The 26,816-nt window shown below is 41.9% G+C and overlaps 1 protein-coding gene across 4 annotated transcripts in view; it reads right to left on the bottom strand.

Annotated features, from left to right (window-relative positions):
* The window catches only part of ago3a (argonaute RISC catalytic component 3a), a 38,989-nt gene extending 12,188 nt beyond the window's left edge, over positions 1–26,801 (bottom strand). Inside the window, exons 1-12 of one of the 4 annotated variants that reach the window (XM_026185426.2) lie at positions 25,833–26,801; positions 12,000–12,171; positions 11,518–11,638; positions 11,110–11,318; positions 9,800–9,936; positions 5,749–5,883; positions 5,559–5,646; positions 4,837–4,984; positions 4,543–4,662; positions 2,759–2,902; positions 1,834–1,967; positions 598–782 (exon numbers count right to left, since the gene is read on the bottom strand). In XM_026185426.2, coding sequence (XP_026041211.1) covers positions 598–782; positions 1,834–1,967; positions 2,759–2,902; positions 4,543–4,662; positions 4,837–4,984; positions 5,559–5,646; positions 5,749–5,883; positions 9,800–9,936; positions 11,110–11,318; positions 11,518–11,638; positions 12,000–12,171; positions 25,833–25,851 — 1,612 coding nt within the window. In that variant the 5' untranslated portion in view covers positions 25,852–26,801. Of the gene's footprint in view, positions 1–597; positions 783–1,833; positions 1,968–2,758; positions 2,903–4,542; positions 4,663–4,836; positions 4,985–5,558; positions 5,884–9,799; positions 9,937–11,109; positions 11,319–11,517; positions 11,639–11,999; positions 12,172–25,832 lie in introns of all 4 variants that reach the window. The other 3 variants (XM_026185427.2, XM_080308065.1, XM_026185425.2) reach the window with 3 other exon arrangements.
* Positions 26,802–26,816: the final 15 nt, after the last annotated feature.

Raw genomic sequence — 26,816 nt, 5'->3', positions numbered from 1 at the left:
TGACATTTTTATGCCTACTAGTATCAAATCGTACGGTTGCATCAGTGTGCACGTGTACCACAGCAAATAAGATTAGAGAGAACAGCCTTCACTTCCCAGAATTATTTGCATTACTTTGAATTTTTAGGGGAAAAGGAAAAAACATCACAGTGAGATGCAAACTCTATAAACTTCGGTTGATAATAGGTGCCTGCCAAGCACAGCACACAAACGATGGATACACAGCTCTCTGATAGCAAGAGTGATGCTGGAGATAAAGACACGGCAATGGCCAGCCTCTACTTCGGTTAAGCTGTCAATTTCAGGAAGTGAAAGATCTTGTTACTGGAAAAGTAGCGGAGGAGATGAGACTAACGCTACCTCACTATGAAATGAGATAAAAGCAACACAATCAAAAGGTAGCTGGGCAGTAGGCAACACGTGCCCTGATCTATAAAGCTAACATCTGCAAGGAATTTAATTGCAGTGTTTATTTTGGGGAATGCAAAAGTAATCTTTTTATAAGTAGGCAAAACCTGTAACAAATGACTTTGTTTGTCGGTACCCAACACTGCTCTCGACTCAAATATAATGCCTCATTTTAAGCAGTTTTCTAACCGTAGACAGGAGTTTTTCCCGGCAGGATGACGATTATGAGCTGCAGTCCGGCATAGGTGTTCTTCAGGTGTCTGAACATGGGCTCCACGCTGTCTGCTCCCTGGGCGTATTTACAGAAACACGGCTGGCCTTGGATGGGCATCCCAGCATCCTTTGAGATTTTACGCAGCTGGTCTGTGAAACCCCTGACATGAAGAACGGAAGCAAGCAAAGAGTAAACAATGAAGACAACTGTTTTTGTAGAGCTCCAAGAATGTAGCATCTGAAGATGAGCTCAGGGGGAAAAAGAAAATAACAGTGCCAAGTTTTCTCTGCAAAACATGAATATTGTATTGAAGGCAGTTAGCTTAGTCATTATGTCTTAATGCCCAAAATCAAACTAATGTCTATTTATGTTGTTGTTCATCCTAAATTCGTGTCTCAAAACTGCATTTTGAAAGCCTGAACAAATCTGAGTACTTGAAACTCCAGCTGGAATGTTTCCACAAGCACTGTAATTTCTCAAGTAGGTGTTAAAATGCTTTTAGATAATAACAGGAATGGGATTTTAGTGTTGAGAGTTAAACACTGCTTCTGTCTAACAGAACATGCACTGTTCCACTAGTAAAAACAAAGACATCAAAAGGAAACATAAGGCCTCTTCTACAAACAACATGGCCATCCGCGTTCTGCTCAGATGATCTGATTCTTCTAGTTGGGTTTTATTTGAACCAGAAATTATGAATTGATTGTGCTCTGCAGTTTGGGAAGGCACCCGTAAACAAATTGGCTCATTTCTAACATCAAAGCAGCTCAAAGGTACTTTTTGTAACCACCCTCTTAAAATTTTAACTGAATTTTCTTTCACCACCAGGGGGCACTGTTTTGTCAGTTTGTGTGTTAAAAGGTGCTGCCGTTCTTTTAACTTTTGCTAGCTCATACACACATATATACATATATATATATATATATATACACATACATATACACACACACACACACACCAACAGAATCAGAAATTAGGGTGTATGTTTTAGTTAATTTTGGAAGATTTAAACCATTTTTCAAAACAAACTTAAGTATTTTAATGAGAAAGGCAAAAAAAGACATGATTTAGAAATGTTTATGATGACATATTATAAATATACTGCACGGTGATGTGATTGAGCGTCACCACCATATTCACAGTGAGACAAAAGAACCTACAAAGGAGACCACTGGGATGAGAAAAAAAAAAATATTAGCACAGGATCTCACTTGAGGATTTCTTCTCGACACTGCCTCTGTGTGGCGAAGCAGGCAATGGCCCACATCTTGATCTCTACCCCGGTGTGGAACTGCTTTCCCCTCATGTCCCACACGCCATGGCTGGGCGTGGCTACAGTGCGGTTCTGAAACAACACTACAATCTCAGGCGATGTATTTGCGATTATGCAGAAAAACACTCACATTCACGCTCCTCATACAGACTCAACAACCACATACAGGTAAACGCAGTTTCGGAAAATCCACACAGTCCAAACGCACCCATGACCCACACCAAACTTGTACATAAATTCACATTTTGACAAACACAGACTACATAAAAACAAGCTTTTTTGTAAAATGTAACTTTTAAAATCTTAACTTGAAATCTTACTGCAAAGCCATTTGCACTGTGTGCTGCAGACTGTAGCATTTAAGATGTAATTTACTGTGTGCATAACATTTAGTAAAGTGTGTATTTCTGTGTCAAAGGTTTCATTATTACATTACAGTTGGTGCTTTCCTCCAAGATAAACAGAAAGATGTTAATCAACATTGAGGTTCAAGCTCAATAAGCCGCTTCTACACTTTAGCATTAGCAATGTTGTTTGCTCCGTATCCAATGTACTTGAGGAGCGATCCAATCATGAATTGGGTGATCTTTTGGATTCAAAATAATCTTTGTTGCAAATGATTAAAAAGTTAAAATGTCCAATTGACCGCCTCAACATCGTGAACTTATTAAACGTTTCTAAAAATTGAAATAAAAGGCTGCACTACTGAGACTGAACCACAAAGACCAAAAACGGTGACATCATGGAGCACACACAGAAGCCAGTGGGTTAATTCCCCCATAGAGAAAGTGGAGTAAAGGCTGCAGAAGGGGAGAGCGTGTCAGACAAACAGAGAGAATGGGCGTGATTTAAAGGAAGGGTACCATAAAGTGCTCTGTGCTCACCCTGCCGCCGTACTGCAGCATGGGGGCGGGTAGCACTCGCCCCGTCACGTGGGCCATCTCGTCACGCACTTTGAACTGGAACTCCTGCACAAAAGGGTCTGCCTCATAGTTGGCACTGCGCACCTGGAAGCAAAGAGTAGTAAAATTAGGCAGGGTCAGGCTAAGGTAACTTTTGACAGCATGACTAAAAGCCACCGCAGTGCTGTGAGGGTGTGCTATAGAGACAATCATTCTCCCAAAGTTTCTGCTGCTGCTCGCACACTTATGGGGGGTTTTGCAAATTAAAAGTAACCTTTGAAAAATCTGCAATTAAAATGACATATTTTTCTCTCGCCTTTAAATGATTAACACATCACCACCACTCTGCCTGAAGATGACTGAAAACAAAGGGGATACACAGATCTGTGTGAAGTAACAAAATCTGATTGCCTTTAAAGCTCAGTGTTTAAACCTTATACTCAATGTGTTAATATAAAAACAAGTGTTAAACACACTAGGCTATCCACAACCAACCTCGAAGAGCTGGTTGTGAGGAAGAGCCGTAACAAAGTTAGTCTTTTTTTTCCTTTTGCATCAGCGTCATATGAGCACTTTAAGACTAAATGAAAATTACTGACATGCCACAAAATGTCAAATGTCAGCACTTCTGTCCAGAACAGGACCCATGACCACAATAACCAAAAGTATTACAGGATCCATTATGTAGTTCTGACAAACACAGATTATCTGCTTGTTTTGTGCTCCTGCAACATTCAATCTGTTATTCCAACCACCGTGTTCTTTCAGTTACGAGAAATGTTGCGTATAATGAAAATGCCGGCGCAGTGACATCGACAATAATTTCCTGTGGGCAAACGTGGCCATTTTGCTCCACAGTCAACAGATAGCAAGACAGGGTTTAATAAGGTGAGGGCAGGTATTACATGTGTGCTGCTGATCTGACCGTGGCCAGAGGGAGTCACTACATAGTTTGTCATCCTCTCTCTAAACAGCATGCCGCAGACACTATAGTAGCTCCACATTAAAGCTATTAAGATTACAACATTTTGTTGAGCCTGCAGTGACCAGATGTGATATAGAAACGTGTAGACCTGCCTCTGCTCACAATATAAAATGAGAATGTAGTCGAGGAGCTTATAAGACCCGTAATTTAACACAAAAAGTGAACGGTACAGCAACCAAGTATCAACAAGCCTAACAATGCACCCAGTCACCCCTGACCCCCAAAAGAGGCTCTTACTTTTGACCTCTACTCTAAACTCAACCACTGGGAATGCATTCTTGAAGCACTACAGAGGGATGAAATGCTCTGCTGGTTTAATTTTAACAGCAGTAAACATAAATACATCAGCAATACATGCAGCAGTATTACTAATAATATGCTACTGAATGAAATTTCAAGCTACCGTTGCCTGATAAACCGATACAAAATGTGTTAAATTATATCACTAAAATATATTAATATTATTATTTAATAATAATGTAGTGTGTGTTGGGTGGGGGGAGGGGGGGATAAACTGTAAGAATAAAACTAAAAATTCAAAATCTAGAACTTCCTTCACATTTTTCCAAGGTTGTCCAGTGGGCCAGATTGGAGCCTTTGCCAGGCCAATTCTGGCCCGTGGGCCTTATGTTTGACACCCCTCTTCTCTACTGAACAGACAATTCTTAAAACACAGCCCTTTATTGTAATTTCCTATATTCAAACCGTGTGCATGTAGAAGACAGGAGAGCCGTATTCAGAGGGCATTTCCAGAACTCACCAGCCTGCTGATCTCCTCCTGTCTGTCAGGTGCAGAGCGAGCTGTGGCTTTGATCATAGTGGAGGTCTGATTATCTGTCAGCTTCTTGATGCACCGTTGACCAGCTACAATATTACACACCTGCAAGGAAACAAAAGCAAATAAGAGGCTTTCCTTTTTTCTTCCCCCCCAGGCAAACCGGAGCTTTTTCCTTCAGCTGCTCTGGGAGCTGCCCACCAGACCATCATGCTTGATTTAATAGTTACTGTCGGACCCCCCCATAACTGAGTGGAAATGCAGCTTCTTTTCTCTCACCTCTAGGGGCAGGTAGGTGTGCTTTTGCTCCTGGCCCACCTGTAGACAGGGTAAATGTGGATATTTGAGCTGCAGGTTGTACTTCTCCCTGAAGTACTGGGCTACAGTACGCTCTACAGTCTGCCCATTCTCCAGCTGCAGAGGGAACCTGCAGAGAGGAGAGTTTTTGTCAAGAGCAATGCAAATGTTAATTGATGTGAGCTATGTCAAGCGCCCCGCGCATTATTTCGCTATTAATTTGCTTAATGTGCAAGTGACAGACAGAAGGTCATCCCTCTGCAAATGCAAAGCTATTCAACTGCTAAAAGTCTTAACATATTTTTTTTATTTGTTTTTAAATAGATATTTGGTTTATTGTCAGTTTCAGGATGAAAGAAATGGCTTAGGGAAGTAAGCAATAACTACCAAGCTTAGATCCACATGTGTTTTTGTCGGGCTTAAACTGACAAATCACTCTTTCTGAGATAATTTCCCTTTTAAAAAAAATAATCAAACTGTAGTCATGGCACAGAGAGCAGTTCAGTCCCGACACTGCAGCCACACAGCTGCCTCACGAAGGGATGACTAACATCGAGCGCATGGTTGTCGGATGAGTCAGCCATTATCTGGTTTCTTTGGTAGTGATTCGGTGAACACATCCTCTGGTTTCCCCTGCCTTCATCTCACTCGCACACTGTTCGCAGTGGCTCCTATTCCCTTGCCCGCCCCAGAGGCTGACTCACGTTTGATGGCTGGCAGGTCGACGGGTCACGTTGCAGACGCGGTACTTCCTCCGCATGGTTCCACAGTGCGTCACCTCCACCTTTAAACCTGGTGAATAATACAAAGTGTTACCATTAAGTATTTGCTTTTGTATGAAGAGCTGTGATTCGTGGAGTCCCAGTTTAATCCGATTTGAACTCAACTCGTCACCTTTGATTTCTTTGGTGAATTTGACCCTGTGCGAGTCTGTGAGAGGCCGAGGCTGCTCGTCGATGTTGTGAATATCCAGCACTTCACACATGAACTGGATCACTGGCTGGGCTTTGTAGAAGGCTGTGGCAGACACTGCAAAGGCAAAAAAAGCAAAACAACTAGTGTCATTTAGGAACAACAAAAAAAAAGAAAAATGAATATGACGCACTGCAAACAATATCTAACTGAAAGAGAGAGAAAGAGAAAAAAGTTATATCCAGTCAAAAATCATGTTTTGTTTATTACTGGACAGGAATCAACATCAGAAAAAATAAAAGGCTGTCCAATCAACAGAAAGAACATTTAGCATTACTTTCTTTTTCTTTGCCAATTTCCCTTTTCAAGTTCGTCTTCTGGTGCACCCATGGAAAACATCCAGTACAGCCACCATTTTTACAGCGATTTCGAAAGTTTCATGACGTCAAGAAAAGCTCATCATCTGCACCGAATTTCCTCTAAGGTGCCAAAATGACACCAGCGTTCAAATTCACTTTCAATTTGATGAAGAGAAAGAAGTCACAGGAAACCAAATTTCGTGAGTAGAACAAGTGGTGACACTTCTGCCTTTTCAGTGCACGGTTAGCAGGCAGTGGAGGTATGTGCCAATGGGACACTCGCAGCACTTCCCAAAGAAATTGTTTTCAAGTAGAGATAAGAATAAAAAAATAAATAAAAGCTTAAGTCAAAACCTGACAGTAAAGGACCAAAATCACCATATAAAGACCAGCTGAGCTATAACAGCAAAGACTCCAAAAGGAACAAAGTGTATTCCTGATGTTCATTCAAAATGTGCATGGTAACCACACAGCGCAGGAAGCATGATTCATGCAGAAGGGGATGTGGAGGCTACCTTGCATTAGCACCTTGTGTATAAGCACATAAAAGTAGCTGTGAGATGAGAGAGAGGGGGAAACAAAAAAAGAACAGGTATGACAAAACTAAAAGCCAGATCAAAGGAAACCCAAAAATGGACACGGGGAGATGGAGAAGTGCAGCGGTGAGGATGAGAATCTTGAGAAGTAATCTAGTGATGCGTTGTCATCAACATCGTCTCTGAAAACACTAAAAACGCACATCTATGACGCTTAGCTTACCTTCCCACGCATTCTGTTTTCATTATCTATGCGCAGAAGTGTCTGAGTCACCGAAGTAAAAGAAAACTTTTAAAAAGATTTCACTGCTCTGCAATTAAAATAATTTCATTTACACTCACTGGCTACTTCATTAAATACACTTTGCTTGTATCGGGTTGGACCCTCTTTTTGCCTCAGAACTGACTTAATTCTTCACAGCACTGATTCAACAAGGTGCTGGAAACATTCATCAGTGATTGTGGTCCATTTTTACATGATGGCATCAAACAGTTGCTGCCGAGTCGTTGGTTCCACATCCATGATGCGAATCTCCTACTGCTCTATTGGATTGAGATATACGTGAACTCATCGTCATGTTCAAGAGACCAATTTGAGATGATCTGAGATTTGTGAGATGGCATGCTATTCTGCTGGAAGCAGCCATCAGAAGTATACTGTGGTGATTGACATGGTCAGCATCAATACTCCTGTAGTCCAAGAAAATATCCCCCACACGATTACATCACCTGCAGCAGCCTGAACCAAGGATTTATGGCAGGACAGATCCATTCCTTCATGTTGTTTTCACCAAATTCTGACCCTACCTCCATTCATGGGGTAGGGTCAAAATCCTGCTGCTGTAGCTCATCTACTTTAAGATTCTATGTGTTGTGTCTTCACAGGTGCTCTTCTGCATACAGAGTAGCTATTTGAGTCATTTGATTTGAAGCAGTTTGTAAATGCTCCATTGATGTCAGACTACACTCAAAGTTACTTAAATAACATTTGTTTCTTATTCTAATGCTCATTTTGAACCGCAGCAGGTCGTTCTGACCACGACTAAAGTAGTTGCTGACATGTATTTGGCCAATTAGATTTTTAACATTAAAGACCAATTGAATAGGTGTACTTAATGAAGTAGCTGTTGAGAGTACTTACACGCACAAAATGCAGACTGTGGGAGGTAGTGTTAGTTTCCTTCGTGCTTGGCTATTTAAGGCAGGCTTACTACTTTGCTTTACAAATATACAATGCAGCATGTGAATGGTTTGCAAAGAGTCGGAGTTCTAGTTTGCTGATGAAGAGCAGACAAGACACTTCAGGTGGCCAAGTGTTCTGTACAAGAGGCCAAAGAAGACAAAAAAAATCAGAGAGCAGAAGAGATGCTCCAAAAGAGACAGCGGGTTCAAGCACTTAGAACTAAACAAAAGCTGTCTCAAGGAAACGCTCCACACAGCTACCCTCCTGACCCCAGAAACACCCACTAGTCTCATATATGTAGGCACAACAGCACAAGCACACACATACATGCTTCTCTCCGTCTCCACAGCAACAAACTAGTCAGTTCCCATCCAGCCAAGAACCCACTTTCCTCCGTGTTCCTTAGGCGCTCTCTCGCTCACACTCACACACTCTCTTATCAGCAGCCCTGCCAGACACAATCTCCACAAGCCTCCTGCGGTGTGCATATGGCAGGACACATTCTCTGCCATCCCCTCTGCCACATATTTTTCCACAAATAACAACAGATTGAAATTGTAGTGCATTGTCTCGTGTTATGTTTCTCTACTGATAGGAAGCTCAAGCTAGAGCCAATTATTGATTTCGATTTTCAACAGTTCTACTCATTTCCAAACAACCCACATTTAGCCAACAGAATTAACTCGACGCTAACAAATCGAATCGGTTTTCCGGTGACTGAACATAAAACAGCAGGAGTTTCGAGGTTGGTTGCGTGACAACACAAGAGCAAAAAGCTCATCTTTAAGGCTATGTTCACACTGCAGGTCTTAATGCTCAAATCCGATGTTTTTGTCTGCTCGTTCACACTACAAATAAAATGTGACAGCAAACGCGCTCTAGTGTGAACCCTCAAAGCGGCCCGCATGCGCAAAAGAAGGCGTCACACACAACGCACTCTGTTTAGACCAGACCAAAAAATATTGTTTGACTGATGGCCCTTAATATAAAGACTTGTTCCTGACTTTATGTTTCCCAATTTTGCTTTAAGTTATAAAGTTATTTTGTTATTTACATATGGCCTAATAATGATCCTTATTGCAGTTTTAGAGAGGAGCGGTGCTTCAAAGGATAGTTGCAGATTTCTGTCAGAATCTGCAGATCATACAGTACAAATAAAATGTTAACGTTTCTCCAATGTTGTCTTCCCAACAGTTTCACTAACATCTACACTGGATGGCCAGGAAACATTCACGATGTCTTCTCCGGCGCTGATAATTGGCGTCTGTCTTGTGTCAGTGACGTAAAAGATGGATTTAATGCGACGTGACCATTCAAACAGCAGTCGCTTTCTGAAACATCAGATATGTATCGGATTCAGTACCACATACTAAAGTGACTCAGATGGGATTTTAAAATATCAGATTTGTGCGGTTCACACGGTCATACCATGATCGGATATGGGTCGCATAGGGTCCAAAAAGTCGGATTTGATGCGCTTTCGCCTGCAGTGTGAACGTGGCCTAAGTTTCTCTTTAGACTACAGAAGGTATTCATGAAAACATTAGGCCCTCAGTACAGCATGAAGTGAGCCTGCCAGACCCCATCATTGCTATTGAAACAAATAAAGTTTGACATGCATCTATTAAGAAGCATGTCAAAGTTTTGTCCAATAAAGTCATTACATTTCTTCAAATAAAAAGTGGAAAGATCATGTGCAAAAACTCTATAAAAACTGTAACATGGAGACTTGATATTATAATCCAGCTTCCCCAGCTGCAAAAGTGAAACGGCAAAATTGATTTGTGACTGTAAACAACCAAAAACTGAATTACAAAGAAGAGGCTGTGGGTGTTGGGCATTTTTCAATATTTAGTAATATGAGGAATATGGACTTTACTCTTTTGTTTTTGAGTCAAGAATTTAAAAAAAAAAAAAAAATGATGGCAAGGAAAACACTGGGTTTTTGTTCTTACCGTCAATGTTTAGCATCATCTTCCACATGGCAGGGCGCACAGATTGGTGGAAACCAAACCAAACTTCCCTCCCACCTCCCAGAGGATGGTCGTAGCCTTCTGGAGCAGAGAAGAAGGATCGGCCCACTGGAGTGTACCTAGATGCAGAAAACGGGGAATTATAAGTTTGATATTAAAGGGAACCCAATCATACTCATTTCCAGCTCCACAATTTTTTTCTGGGCTCTAGTAGAGTAGCTCTATGTATGACTAACAGTATATAAATCTGCAGCTTGATGCAGACTGACCGTGTCTGTAAGGAGGTGTTTTAGCAATTCTCCCTTTAAGCCACCTGTTAATCAAGCCAGCTTTCTTCTGATTGGCTGACAGTTGCAAACAGAAGATTAGAAAAGTAAGTGACTGAGGCCAATGCTGTGTACCTGAGATAGCAATATTAAGATATCCCCTCTCAATTACATCATCAAGAGTCCTAAAGCAGAGCATTTAGAGCAGCCTGAATTTTTGGCTCATATGGATTAGCATACCATGATCTCACGGCTATGCCTGAAAAACAAAAGGTCAAATAGGAGCAAAAGAAATCTGTGTTGAAGATGAAGGAAAAAGTAAAATTAGCTTGAATTGAGAATGTAGGTTAATATGAATTTATGCGGAGTCACATTCAGCTGCTGTTCAATATGGCCTGAAAGTACATCAGCGAGATGAGAGGGTGGTAACATTGCCCGGACCCATTAACCTCCTATTACCCGTCCAAAAAGACTCATTATGTATTGTATATAGGTCTCATTCGTCTTTGCAAATCCTACATTTGCAATGTGTCAAAATGCCAATGTAATACCGGGCTGCCAGAACCTGTGAGCACAGCTAAATGAAAGGTGTCGATATTACCACTTTTTAATAATGCTTTGAAAAAGGTTTTCATTACAGCTCTGGCAATATTGTGTTCAACTGTGCTTTTGCTGAGCCTTAGGGAAGCGATACTGAATGAAAGGTGGTAAGGTGCTTGTGAGCGACCGTGTCAGCCGTGTTTGATTTCCGCTGGGATCGGAGTGCTGATATTAGTGCTACTAGGACAAAATAAATACATTGTATTTGCTATGAGTATCTCAGGGACTGGATTTTACAATGTCTGTGTTTGGTGACTGAAGATGAAGCTAAAGAAAGTACAGAAGGTAAAAGTAAATTAAGGATGAAAACGTTCCTAATTTAAGTTCATTCCATAACTTTATCTGCCAGTTATCTTACATGGTATTATAAGGAAATCATTCAAGAAAAAAACAAAAAACAAAACATGACAGCAATAAGCAGCTCACTTCATGGAGGGCAAGTTTCGCAGTACTACGTCCACTGCGTGTACAGGGTTGGTGCTGATAGGCTTGTCCAGCTCAAGGGGTTCAGGCATGCTGCGGCCAGTCAGCACCTCGTGGAGCATGTGCCAGCTGACGAGAGACACGAACTTAATGGAAACTTTGAAGGGCCGATCTTTCCCTCCCTCTCCTGGGAGAGTGACATCCAGGTCCACCTGTGGGCCAAAACAAAAGGAGTGCAGACAGATTGATGCTCTGAACATCGTCTACGTTCTTTAACAACCGCAGGGATGCATCGTTTCTCACTTAAGGTGATAATGAGCAGCTGAGATTGTGTGTCTGAGTACATTCAGTTTGCACTGAAGAAAAAGGAGCGTTTGTCTCCTTTGTGTCTGTGTCTTTTCTGCAGCTCACCCCCGTGGGTGCCACAGGCAGTGGGTTGGCTGTGTACAAACTCCTCTTTCCATCGTAGACTGGCCTGCGATCCCCAAAGATTGTCACCTTGAAGTGCTGCACCATAGAGTCAACCACCTCCCTGCACAAGATGAACACAAAGGATTTGCAGTTGTTCTGTCTCTTGTAAAAAGTGCATGCCGACAGAAGTAACAGGCACAACTTTACACTGTGTGCTGTGAGCTCTCCACTGGACAGAAGCGGCAGTTGGCAGCTATAAGCCAGGCTAAAAAAGCTAGCATTAGATTTTGCTTTCATCCCGTGCCCCTCCTGTACAACACAAACAATATCTTCTGTGTACAACAACTTCAGGTACGCTCTGGCAAGTGCTAGGTCACTTCAAGCTGCTCAATATTTCATGATGGATTAGAACGAGAAATGTAGCTAATGTAAATATTGCATGTGAGAGGTTTTCCAGAAAGCAGCCAGTGAATCAATCTTACCTGTTGACTCGCCGTGGGCACTTGTCAGGCTTGATGTCCACCTCGTAGAGGTAGACATCCATCTTGGGGATCTCCACCTGGAAGCAGTTGGCCAGCAGCTTGATTGGCTTCCCCATGGTGCCATAGCCAGGCCGCCGAGGCATGGAGAACAGGGACTGGGCCCCAACGGCTCCTGAGGGGGGGTAAATTAAAAGATGATGTGAGGTTGATACACATCCTGGAACTTTTAGCATTTTCAGACCTTTAGTTTATCTTCAGTAAAGTCTAAAAGGTGATTAGATTTAGCAATATACTCCTTAGAAGATATTACATTATTTGCTTGGAGTTTCATTTTTGACACAAGCAATTATTTATTCATTTAAAAAAGAAAGAAAGAAAGAAAGAAGATGCACGATGAATTAAAAGGTACTTTTATGTTTTTTAATAAACAAACATGCTACACTCAGTGAAACCACATCTAACACTTAGAACTTAATCCTGCATACAGAGGAAAGTCTAGAGATGATGCAGATACGCAGGGAAACATCTAGTAAAGAAATAGTAATGACTGTGTACTGAATACTGTCATACTTTAAAAAAAAAAAAAAAAGAGTGAGAAAAACCCACAGACATGTAAGCTCTTTGACATGTGCTTCATGACACATCGACTCACAATGAAACATGTGTCCGCCTCATTTTAACTATATACAGAATCTGAATGAGGAGGTGCATGAGTCACCAGATGAAATACTCTTGATGACCAACATATTCAATGATGCAAGACAACAGCTTCTATCATAAGAAATCTCTCATCCAAATAACAACAAACAACAGAAAGACCGCGAAGAAAAAGAAAATAAACAAACTCAATGTTGTGACTTCACATCCCTCCGACATGACTGTCGTCACATTTCAGATGACTTTTAACAGGATCTGCCAACTCAAGGAGGAGCAGGAAAAAACAATGATTCAACTTTCTCCTGGAACTACAACAGCACCGCGCAATATTAATGAAGGCTAGTTGTGTAGCACTAAGAGAACGAAAAACACGTGTCGGGCAGTTGACCTGTGTGCGACACAGATCACACATTTGGTCTTAAGAGAACATGCGCACACCAACACCAAGACCATGAGATGTCTTTGACATGAGTCACTTTGATCCAGAAACGGAGCGTTCTGTTCAACTTAATGCACCACGCTCATGTCAGGGCTATTTCTGGCTCTGCTGAGGCTTGCCTTCACACGGCCCAAACGATTATGCTGATGTGCCAATGCACTGTTTGGATTCAACTTATAATGCCACAGTTCACTAGGATATTGTTATACAAGAGACACTTTTACACAAAAACTCCAGAGAGACTCGCTTTATGCATGCCTCTTCACAACCACTTTTTTCAGTTTTCAATGCCTGGGGCTCTGCCCCCAATGTGTCACTGAAACATGAGTCATATTACGTTTGTGATTCATTGCACATTTCTGACATCTGTGGGTGATACTGGGGTTGAGGGCCCAGCTGAAGGGAAGTTCATAAAAACCTCTCCACAACAGAAACAGAAACCTTCTGTGACGAATCAGCAGACAACGTGAGCTTGTTTATTTACAGTCGGGCTTTAGAAGCTGGTGCTCTCTGCCCTGCTCAATTTTTCAGTTGCTCCCCTGGTGGGCTCTGGAGTGAAGGCTAACAGGGTTGATGGAGGGTAAAGGCCACTTGTTTGAAATCGCTGCTGGGGTAAAATGCTGAAAAAGAGAAGTCTGGAATTCCTGTCGTGGTCGTCTCTCCCACACAAAACTATGTGCACACGTACTTTGTAATGGTAATTCCCTTGGGCCCCTTAGTGAAACTTGTGAGGTAAGCCTGATTTGAGACACACAGGCGAAACAGAAAAGAGGAGGAAGACATGCTGATCAGTCTGAATGAAAGCAAGAAAAGGTGTGTGCCAATTCCACAAATTCCAGTCCTTGATACAAACTTCCAGAAGCTCTTCATTAATAAGAACGCTTCTTTTTTGTTACGGTCCCAGTGAGGTTGGGAAGTATTAGAGGGGTGGCAGGGAGTGGTAGGATTATAGTAGGCAGAGTTGGCTTTTTCTAGCTTTCATCTACCTCTGACTTCCATTCAGTGTGAGTCACAGAGCCACCACAGGCACAGAAACACATACTTGAGCATCCTGTTCCTGGATTATGCAGTGAGTGAATTACAGGAGCAATGATGGGGTCTTGCAGTGAATAAAAGAAAAAAGAAAGAAAAAAGAAACGAAGAAACAAAAACAAAAAAAAGGCATACCACAGAGCAACAAGCTGTGGCATTGCACACACAGACACACACCCCTACCACTTACTTTTGTTTCGATATGAAAACCACACACGGATGTACAGTAATTTGTAGCTGTGGTTTTGCACCGGCATGCTGAAAGAAGGGCCTTATATTTCCCACGTTACACAATTAGTTACCATTTCTGGCATTTCGCACAAATGTCACGTCTTCCTGAAACAAACGTTTAGTTCTTTGAAGCTAAACGTCCCATCAACCTGCCTCCTGCAGTCATGCCGTCGTGGCATCGAAACAAGTTGTGCCGCTGTAATCAAAACACCGGTCCCATCACTGTGGTATTTGGCTAGACGGCCTCTGCATTCTTTAGCTTCCTGTGAATCGCGATTATGGGCGAGTCTGTCACTTTTGCAAATGTTTTGAGATCATGTAATGGTGCATGCAAAGTGAAAATCTCCACAGAAACAATTCAAAAAACTTAAGTTTCCTTAAGCCCCAAACTTCTTGTGCACAGCAAAAAGAAACCAAAAGATTTTTTCCTTTTATATAATCTACTTAGATTTCTGCAGATGAATAAAACCTGCCAAAGTATGCATTTGCAGCGATTACTGCTTGCTGTGAACATAGATGGGACCTCACAACATTACGCGCATGGCAGGCACCATGCTGTGATGCTGAAAATTTACCAAGCATGGCACACAGATGTGTTTTTACAGCATTTTCCAAATAGCCACCCTGACCCCGATCATTCAGCAACAGGCCAAGTATCTCTCCCTGCATCTTTCTCTCCTGAAAGCTGCATCTCAGTTCCCTCCACAGACAGACATAACAAACGGAGTTATCGACAAAAGCAGGAACAAGAAGGCCTGAGAGGAAAGTTTAACTGAAGATGGTGGTGGAGTGACCGTGAGAGCAGTACAAATCTCACGCTTTGTTATAAAAAAAAAATTTAAAAACCACAGTACCAGTATAAAAGATTTAGAGGTAACTCTCAGCAAGACGTTCATGACAACTAAGTACTGATATTTTTATACGATGACTCAGACCTTGACAATCAAACCTTGGGGACACTTGGGGCTTGCTAGGTGTGTGGGAAGCTGTACAACCCACAACACGCAAGCGTGATACACTAATTTACAGTAACATCTATAGAGGAAAAAACACGAAATGATAATCAAAATATGCAGAGGGCATTAAAGTCTTCGACTGCTGGCGGAGCGCCTGTTACAGTTTGCCTTTACAAACAGTGAAATCTGAACCACAGACGTGTACATCAAAACGGTTACCAAGTCTTTGTAGACTCAGCATCTGTAAGCGTTCGAGGAAACCTCCGCAAGTTGAAAAATACCACGCTGCATGTGTTTTTGTGCACTGTGCACTTTTAGGTAATTACAGGAAGGACGTCTTAAACAGAAGAGAGTAGATGTAATCTATAAGTATGTTTTCCCCCAGGCTGTAATGTGCAAAGTAAAAGAGGGCAAAAAGTCAAAAAGTCAAAAAAATAATAATCTACGTTCATTCATGTATTTAATTTTTTTGGTTGAGAAAAAAAAAAAAGGAAAAAAAAAAAAAAAAAAAAAAGGTTTTTAAGCCCTGGGATCAGTTATTTGTTTTAATTTTAGGGCAGTTATTTAAGACAATGAGTGTGCTAAAGACTGGATTTATTTGTATTTTTTCTCGCTAACATGGCTTCGTCTGGGTAACAAACCTGGATTCAAATCAACTGGAGCCTTTGTGTGCAGAGTTTCGCCGTGCTTCTGCGAGGGTTCTCTGTGGGTACTATGGCTTCCTCCCACAGTCATGCATGTCAGGTTATTCTTAGCAACACTAAATTGGCTCTAGGTGTGAATGTGAGAGTGACAGATTATAACCTGGACAGGTCACCAATCTACCTCTTGCCCTATGACAGGCATAGGCTCCGGCCCAACTGCAACCCTGAATTAGACAAACAGAAGAAAATGGATGGACTGCCATTTAAGAGGTTCCAAAATGTTGCCAAATCTTACAAAGCTCCATAATACAATTTTATTTATGTAGCGGCAAATCACAATAGTTGCCTCAAGGCACTTATATCGTAAGGTAAAGACGTTACAATGATAAAGTGAAAACCCCAAGATGACCCCCTATGAGCAAGCACTTGGCGACAGTGGCAAGAAAAAAAAACAACAACTGCCTTTTAGCAGAGAGAAACCTCTGGCTGAACCAGGCTCACGGAGTAGCAGCCATTCGCTGCGACCTATTTGGGATGAGGGGCCAGAGACAGGGCTGAGATGTTAGGCATCTCCACATTTAAGAGAAATACTAGTGGCCACCATTTCCATTTTTTCTGTGCTTGAAAAATTCAGAACCTGAATTAATCTACCGTAGTTTCACTGATAGCAGATTTCTTCAATGACATAAGTTTTTAAATATTGTTTTGAAAGATTAACATTAACAAATGTGTCATCCACAATTTACACCATGTTTAAATATAATAAGTTCCAAAGACAGCTGTGAATCTTGACAGTTTAAGCTTTCAGAGAACATTTGCTTTATTTTTCATTTCTTTGCACACCAGACATTCTGCAACACAATTCATCTCTTGCATGTAAAGCACGCTGCATTCAGACGTCTTTATCGTTTATCATTATCATGTTTTAAATAGTTTTAACAGTTTCTCATTCATACTTCTTTAACATCTTCACTTTAGCACTATGTGGCACTTGTAATGTGTAGTCACGTCGAACACTGAATCTTGGTCACAGTGACAATTTCCATGTTTGTTTTACATGAGAGTGAAGAAAACAGGACGATTGCTTAAACCGATTCTGCCAGCATTATGTGGGGTTCATGTGTAAAATTGGCTTATGTGAAATGTTGCTACAACTTAAGCTAATCTTCCAATTAACACAGATCGACTAATCAAGATTATACCTGGTTTTTTTGGTTCCATTTCCTCTGAATTTAGACCTATTTAAGAGCTTATTAAAGATTACAGTGAGCATTTCTCTGAACGTGTTTAATTTGTTCCCAACTCAGCTCACGCAAAAGCACTTCTGCCTCCTTTTACATCGTCACATCATGATGAAATAAATAAGAATCCACACGCAGTCATTGATATTAAATTAGATGCCTTAGTGGCTTTTTGTATTACTAGAAAACCTTTGGCAAAGACAAGTGAAGATATTTGGTTTTATTAATTGTAAACAACCCTACTGAGCCATCAGTGCCACACTGCTCTGCAGTGGTGCACATGGAATAAGATACAAGTAAACATTATATCACAAACCAATAATTGAGATGCCTTTCTTAGAGTATGAATATTTTCAAGAAACATCTCAGCAATGTGAACTCATTTCACTCCGCTGCTTTGCAACACCACACAGTCACACTGTACACAGTGGGCTCAGAGCCAGAATAACTAGCTGGTGAGAAGCTCGGCTGACATCCAGTCCTTGCTAACTCCCTCAGCCACATCCCCCAGTACACAAACGTCCACGCTACTAACGAGTGCACATGTCCACACACCAACACACACACACACACACACACAATACAGCTGTTGTGTTTCTAATCCGGAGAGGCCAGCGCTGTGGGAACAGGGAGAGTGCTCAGTGGCCAGGCACAATGGCGTCAGTCCCAACACCCAGATCCTAGAAACACACACACACACACAAACACACACACTCAGACATACGCAGAAAGACTGACAGCAAGGATTGATGCACACCATTCACAGCCAGACTCCTCCCTTCTTCTTCCACCCTCGTCAATCTCAAGAGTGTTGCATTTGGCACCCAAGGGAGTCGCTGCCACTCTCTACCACGGATAGACACCAACAAGATGCCACATACTGACAGGCTGACGAGTCCCTGATCAGACACGAGAACAAACTGAAGCAGAACGTGAGCTAAAGAGTGGATGTTAAAGTAATTTATTAATTAAAGTAATTATTACAAGAATGCAATGGATTTCAATCATTACTACCAACTTTTTTTTTTTTTTTTTTTTTAAATCACTCAATCCATCCATCTTCTTCTGCTTATCCAATTCAGGATCATTGGAGTGCTGGAGCCTATTCAAGCTGTCACAGGTGAAAGGCAAGGTACACCCTCACATTCACAAATGCAGATTAAAATTCAAACTTGCAAAGAACAAACCATACACAAATATACTCCAGACACATCACTTCCTCTGCAAACAGTCAGTAATAAAATCTGAGGGTTTTTTTCTGGAAATCACGGACGCAAAATCTTCCAGGTAAAAGAGGAATGAGACCATCCAGTTCATTATCAGCGCACAGTTTACGAGCCTGACTGTGTGGAGGAATAAAATGACGCGACTGGAGTTTATCCAGAGCTTTTCTAATCTGACCACTCAAAGCAGGTTACACTACAAGCCACATTTTGCCTTTTCGCAGAGATTCACACTGCACTTAAGTGCTCAATCCACCTTGCATTCAAGCTGACAACTAATTTAGAATAAGCTACCATGCATGTTTTGGAAGTCAGAGTAAAAGGCTAAATAGACCAGCACTTACATAGCACTTTTCTACTCCAAGCATTAAAGCCAATACATGTTATGTTCATCAATTCACACATAAATACAGTGCTCTTAAAAAATAAATAAATAAAAATAAAATGTAACCATCAAGAACGTGCTCACACTTCAGTGGATGCACTGGGCATTGCGTATCTTACCCAAGAACACTTTGAATTGCAAACTAGAAGGGCAAGTAAGCCAGGGATTGAACCACCAACCGCCTGATCAGTGAATGACCTGCTCTACCAGATCTCCAGGCATTTCTTTGTGGAGCCTGAATTTTCTCCCTGTGCCTGAAAGCTCAACAAAGAAAGACAAGGAGATCAGGAGGTTCACGTGGATAACTGTGAATTCACAATTAACGCTGAACAATGTACACCAACCAACCGCGTTTAAGCCACTTCCCTAACATAGTAACGGTTCCTCTTGTATCTTCAAAACAGCTTTGACCTCAAGAGATACAGTATTCTGTGGTGGCTGGGACATTGTTGGTGGATGTAGCTCAAGTTTGTTCAAGCTAAACTCGGGGAAACTCAATTAAATTGGGATCTCGAGAATTTGAAGGGAGAGTGGGTGCCAATGCCTTGTTGGTAAGAGTGTGCAACAGTGTTTAGTTGGGTGTTATGTGCCAAAGTAACGTCCACGTGAATGCCAAGACTGAAGGTTTCCCTCCAGAATATCAAGATGTACAGGTTTTAGGGTAACATATGCTGCCATCTACGTGACGCATTTTTTCCAAGAAAAATCAGCAAGAAAATACCAAACTACATAATTTGCATACCAAGTATGTGCAGAGAAAGAGTTTCCGTGCCAAACTGGCCTGGCTGGTGTTCAGAAAGGTCACAGACTGATAACATTCACCAACTATGAAACTGAAAGAGAGGGGGAAAACTAAAAAAATCAATACATAAACACGAAGGCCCAAAATTATTAAGCAACAATTAAAAATTTACCTTCAAAACTGTAACAACTGGTTTTGTTCCAAGAAGAGGTCAGGGTAAAGTACCCCTCACCCCTCAGGAATCATTTATTATGAGAAAATTCTTCTGACTCACTGGCATTAGGCCGTCTTACTGACTCAGCTTACGCATATTTTATACATACATTTATTCATATGTAGATAGATGTGTGTACTTACACACAAAAAGTCCTAGCTGTGTTAAAATGACCGGGAGAATTTATTCAGGCAGGCTAAATGGGGCTTTCCGTTTTACTAGTCCAGGCTGAGTGGAAAAGTGGATGGAGCAATCTAATAGCTTAACTACAACCGAAACAGAGCAACACTTGATGTTGTGTTAAAGTGTTAATAAGAACCGGCTTACATTAAAAGTTTGTTTTAAAACTGGACTTTAATAAATAATAGTTAATATAATTAGAGCTAAAGGTTTTGAATTATTTACACAGTTAACACCTTGATACAACCGAGACAAATGAAATAAGCATCAACGTATCGTTTAGCCTCTGGCCATGTACGCTTTTCCTTTAGTCTAATTTCCCACATTTATACAAAGAGAGTTCAAAATGGCTGTTTAAAGTCTTCAGCTTAACGTTTTAGATCTACTAAATACATGTCTGAGGCCAAAGGCCAACAATCAGAAATGACTGACTTCTGATCGTACTGAAAAATTGATGTAGTCCTCTAACATATCAGCAGAAGGTAGAAATGAAGGGAATCACTGGCCTCTTAAATGACTCCCTCTGGTTCTGCTGAATTATTCTGTCATTACATCACCTGAGAAGCATTTAAATCAACCTCCTCTTTTCCAAACAAATGCACCTCTACCTTACGTGACTGCCTATTGACAGCTCTCTTGTCAATGCCGAATGGAATAATAATGAAGATAGTCTGCTGGAACTGATTAACCAATATACTTCTGTTTTTTCTCCAGTGAGCTCAAAAACAAAGCACACAGACACATTTCCCTATCTCAGTCACCACCCGCCCCCTTCTTCCTCTCCATATCACCCCCCCAAAGAAAAATGAGACCCTTCGAGCTCCCCCCAAAAACAGATCTCAGGAAGGGGGGGGGGGGGGGGGAAAGGGGGGAAGGTGGAGGTGGAAAAGAGGGCAAGGTGACACATCACAGACCTCTAGCTTTTCACAAAATGCACACCCACTAGCTGCAAGCCCAAAACATGTGTCATACAGAGTTGCCGCCCAGTATACTACTGCAACACATGACTAACACTTTTTCAATGAAAATAAGAGGACCACAGCATTTAAGGGATGATGTTAAAATGGTTCTGATAGCTTATTTATCAGATTTTATTTTGGGAAACGCAACAATAAAAGGCAAGAGTACAGCAACCTTTATTCTCCTCAGTTGAGGAATGAACAGACCAAAAACAGACCTAGCTTCCGGGTCGCAAAAATGAAGCAGAAGTGCCTTAAACCAGTGTTTTATCTGAATGCCACCAGATGGAAACAGCTATGGCTACAAAAAGACCTTCTGTCCTGTAGAAGCACATGGAAAAAAAGTCATTTGCATTGACCTCTAAACATTTTCCTCCTGAGTTTATGGTCTCAGTCAAATTAAACCTATTTTATAAATCTTTTAACAGTCAGATCTAAGCCTCCTCGTCGCATCTATTTTCTGTAACCAAGACAGCAGCGGTGGCGACGCTCAACTCCGTTAAAATGTTCCAACAACAGCCAACACTTACCATTTCCATATTACATTAAGAGATTATATTCTGTTTAAAATAAAGAAAGATGTTTTTAGGAAGCTTTGGTCAATAAAACAACAACAACAACAGAAAAAAAAAAAATCCCTACAAAACAACTAAAAAGCAATGCTAAATTGCATTCTCCATAGAAACCAGCAACAATATACCAATGTTAACATTATGGGTGGCTGGGGTTTTAGACGGGGACTGCCTATTGTCAGCAGGCTGCTTGAATGAACTGAGCATTATGAGGAGAGACTGCAAATCAAGTACTAAGCCCTCCCTCAAAGCCGACCCCACTGTCTGCTGAAAATCCACAGAGAATCAACGTACAAGGAGAATGACAGGGAAGGCAGAGTTTCCCACTGGGGCACAGAGAAGGATACAGAAGCAGTAACCCGGGAGGGAATGGGGGTGGTAACTGTGTGAACTTAAAGAAAAAAGAAAAGAAAAAGAGCGGGAAACGAACGCACGAGTGTGAGAAAAACAAGTGGGGAACGAAACGAAGAGAACAAAAGCAAGACGGTGGTGCGACAAACAAACACTCATTTTCCAGAGTCGTTCTTCATTAAACTAGTTCATGTCCCATTAATGTGTTAATGGACAGTAAAACCCACTTCCAAGGCTGCCTTTCATGTGAAGCTGACTCATCTCCAGCCAGCTCAAATCCCACCTGCTTACTCGGTGTAGTGTGTCAGCTGGAAGGTGGGGGAGCCCCCCCTGCTGTACTGTACGTGCCGTCTCATTGTCTTCCAGTAAATCTTTCAATATGCCCAGTATGTTTACATATACAGTTGTTTCCACTAAAGCTGTTCAAGGAATCAATCTTTAATTTCAAACTCTACTTTTGCAGTTATTAAAGTGAGAAAACCAAGATAAACCCATTACCATGCTCTATTTTGCAGGGCAGTAACTCTCTTGATTTCCTATTCAGCACATCTTTCCCCCCCTGTAGTTTTGACCTTTTCATAAAGACTATCTGCTATTTTTGTGGCAGGATTACTTCAGTCCACGAAGATCTATTTCTTTAGTTTTTCACTTGACTTAAAGGTAATTCATTTCATTGAACGCAAGTTTCTTCTTGAGATAATTTCCCCCCATAAGCGAGCAGCCCTATGAGCAACAAGTCTTTAGGATTTTCAGAATGACAGACTTAATCATTTTGCTCTCCTCGAGCTGTAACACCTTCATATGAGGGGTTTTCCTGAATGGGCGTCGTTAATGCACTCCGCTGAGCCTGATCAGCCCCTACACAATAAAGGCCATTACTTTTATAATAATACAAAGGTTAGAAAGATTCAGAGTTTTCTGCATTTCCTCATAAAATGTTTTACAGTCAGAAGCAGGTTATGTTTATTTGCAAACAAATGTTTTAATCTCACAGAGAAACTAACGTAGGCTTTGGAGATCTATTTGAGAGCGTCAACATTTCCAAGTTTATAGCCAGAGAGTTGCTTTTTAAATTTCTGATGCAGCTGGCACCGAATTCCACAAATTGATGAGTTTACTGTGCAAATTCTGGCATGTAGCTCAGGAGGTCGAGAAGTCATCCACTAATTGGAAGGTTGGTGGTTCAATCCCTGGCTGCTCCAGTCTGCGTGCCTAAGTATCCTTGGACAAGATACTGACCTGATCCCGAGTGTGAATGGGTGAATGAGGTATGTTGTTCTGAGTGCTCCAGTAGAAAAAAAAGAAAAAAGGGCTATATAACAACCGGTCCATGTACTTCATAAGATTAATTAATATTTCTTTCTCTAGAGAAGGGTCAGAATAAATCTGGGGAACCGTCAAGTTGGATCACACTGGCTAATGCAGGTAAACAGACCAAACAGCTGGACAGCCTTTTTCTCAGCTATTCCCTTTACGGGACACCAGAGCGGATCATCTGCCTACATCTCCCCCTCACCCTCTTTCACCACATGAGCTGTCGTTGTGGTCTTCCTCTTTTCATCTTGACTTTCACCTCACTCTTCCACACCCTTTTTCCTTCTTTCAGCATCCCTCCTGACTAGGATACTACTACACACTACATAATGTTGTTAAAAATCAGTAACACAGTGGAAATTACTGAGATCAGGTTAATGCTACCTTCATAGAAGTTGATCTAGCATTAAGCATGAGAAGAAAGATGACGGCTGGAAGTGACAGGTGTCATATTTGCGGATTTTGTTGTTGTTTTTTAATATATTAATCCCATTTGAAGCAAACTGAACTGCTATTTTCAATTTGCTGCGAGCAAAATTTAGGTGCAAAGCAATGTGTTTGATGTGATTATTTCCTTCTGTGCCAACAGTTACGTGAGAGATTGATGACTGGAGAACAAACAAGAGGGTGCACAACAAATCACAGCACTAAAGCAACGTATTTCCCAAAATACCCACCGCTTATTTAAAGGCTCTCTTGTATAGCGCCACACAAGAAAAACCTCCATCATACTGATGCATTTTAAATATAATCTGTGAAACATCTGAGCTAGGTATTAACAGCTCCACATGGATATCATAGTACGGGAAGATGTTGGTGTTGCGGTTTGATGTCTCGGTTTCAGATGTGTCACACCCCCAGTGCCACTGAAACCTTCAAATCTCTGCGTTCTGCGTGTCAAAAGAATACAGATTACTTTAAATACGAGTCCTATATAACTGTGCCCGTGATTTGAACATTATCACTAGTTCTGGCTTAAAAACTCAGCCATAATGTAATATTACTTCAATAACAAGTGAGAAAGTGTTTGGGGACACGCTGTGGAGTTAACACATCAAAATGGATTTGATTTATTTAAAACTCAAAAGCCTTCTACTCATTACACCCTTGGTGCTAAGCTCCCCAGAGCCATGATTTCCTTACCACATAAGCTGCTGCTCAGACCAGTTCTGGAGAGAAGAGTCGCTATCAGTTTCTAATTCAGCAGGCAATCCATTCGCATTTTCACACCACTCTCCAAGCCACTGACTAACTGACTGACGGAAGACCCTCTTTCAATTATTCACCCAGACAGAGCTGACTGCAGCCGTCAGTGATATGGGATTGTGAACCAGTATGAAGACCAATAATATTAATACCCTGAAGCCTCAAACCTGCACATTAAAACTACCTCTGTTTATTTGTTTGTATTAATGCATTAATGCTTTCCAAAGTGAAAGCATGAAGCACGCTCTTTAATGCACTTAATGTTAGGCTGGCTAGCAGTATGCTCTGCATGAAATTGCAAATCGGCTAACTTTTCTTCTTTTGGGGAAGAGGCAGATTAAACATCCTGTTTAACTGGGAGATAACAAGCTAGTCATTTGGCCTGTGAGAACACGCCAAGTTTATTCTAGTTCAAAGGGCACACTGTGCATACACGTTTTACTCTACTGTAGGTGCTCGGTTACTAGGAAAACACCTTGTGGTCCCTTCTACTAGCAATGCTGGGAAGTGTCCCACCTGAGAGGAGCTGAGATGATAATGAGACATTAGGCAGCAGAGAGGGATCTCCTCTGAAGAGGAGGAGGTGGGCAGTGAACCAACTGCTGTATCATGTGTCAGTGGCTGATCAAGAGTACCTAGCATTCAGTTTATGGTCACATAAGTGGAAAGCTTCCGTTACAGATGAGACAAAGGCCAGGTGGTTCAGACAGTTTAACTGCCACTAAGACCAAGAGAAAGAGCCTGGATGCAGCCAGGTGACAGCATGCATCTCCGGCGACATTCAAAAGTGTGCAATGTTACATAAGGTCACAGATAAAAATGTGTTATAACACAGTTTTCTAGTCTTTAAGGCCAATTTAAAACAATTATCTCTGGCTCAACAGCCATAACTGAAGTTTGGCAACTCCCTCATTAGGAAAGGTTAAAAATGTTTTAGTATACACAAATATGGGGCATGACAAAGCACATCTTTTAGATCGTAGATGCAGGAAGAGGATGCCGCTCCTAAAATATGCCGAGGTCAGTTTGGGGTCAGTTGTTGACCAAGACCGGGGGGTGGAAGGCCAGGCCAGAGTTCACCCTCTGCCACAAGCCACACTGGATTTGAAGTCTTCTATAATGCAGAGACTCATCTTCAGCAGCTGTCCCCACATCTGACTGATGAGTTTGCGCTGAGATCTCTCCTCATCACCCGGCAGAGCTGTGTTATGGACAGGTCAGTATTTAACCTGTGAATACAGCCTGGTATGACTGGCGATTTTCAATGAAACCATTTCAACTGTGACGCATGTTTAGGCAAATTAACTGCAGGGCGGACAAAAAGAAAAACTCCCTGGTTACGGTTAAACGCCTTCGGCTGAAGAAAGCCCCACATCCCGATGTTTCATTTCACCGACGCTAGCTAATAATATTGCGTTTCCTGAGAAACGTGACTCCTACGACTACCGTGAAGCACCAAACGAATCAGTAAGGACAGAATAAATTACCTGTAGTTCCGATTTCCATTCATGAGGTCAATGCCCGGTTCACTTCCCGGATCACAGTTGTCAAACGTTTGGGACTCTTCCTCCGTTCAATCCGGTGTCTCCTTCGGCTGTGCACCGCCTCTGCAGCGCTGAGTGGCCGAGGGTCCTGGTCTCTCTGTGTCCTGTCAAAGGAGAGGGGGGGGGGCCTCCGGCACGGTCACTTCGCCGGCCGAGGGTCTTCAGAGTCTCCACAAACCGCCGTTTGCACTCGGTCAACGTATCCAATCGGATTTCACTGCCACGGCGAAAGCTGCTGGCTGCTCAACGCGGCGCTGTGGCAGTGAAAACCTGCTAGTTAGCCAAGTTAACTCACTAGCCAGGCTCGAGTGGGGGGGGGGGGGGGCAGTGGTTTGAGGAGCTGTCAGGATATCATCACAGCGGGGTCACGGAGTCCAAATGAATCCCTACCGATATCTGATCATTAAAAGAGACGTCATAAATTCGTATCTACAGCAAAGCTAATGTCGGGAAAGCAACCCTAATTAGCTAGCTGACTAGCTAGGCTGTCGGAGAGTTGGAATTCTGTCAGACGACGGCTACTTTTCCTGCGTTAAAAACAGCTGCTGATACGGGCCCTTCTCCCGAGGGCCGTACACCCACGACGTCGTCCTCCGTAGTATGCGTTCAGCTGCCAAAAGTAAAGCTGTCAACAGCGCGATGTATGCGCCGATAAGTGTCACGATCTCCAGTCTGGTTGACAGATCAACTCTGCAAGGCTTCGGCAAGCCAGCTAAATATGGTGAAGTTGCCTTTCTGACACCGACAGGAAGAGGTGGGCCCGTGTCACCAGACGTCAGACCGCCAGCTCCGCCCTCACCCAAAGGTAACCCCACCTTTTGAATGAATTACAGTTTGAGACTTAGGAGGTGCATTTTTTTCTTCATCCACCCATGCATTAATATCTAAGAATCATTAGTTAAGGTGGATTTCAGGATGCTATGAGAG

The sequence above is a fragment of the Astatotilapia calliptera genome, chromosome 11, assembly GCF_964374335.1.
Source record: "Astatotilapia calliptera chromosome 11, fAstCal68.1, whole genome shotgun sequence".
Lineage (NCBI taxonomy): Eukaryota > Metazoa > Chordata > Actinopteri > Cichliformes > Cichlidae > Astatotilapia > Astatotilapia calliptera.
The sequence above is the reverse complement of the archived record's forward strand: the minus strand, read 5'-3'. Positions and strand labels throughout refer to the sequence as shown.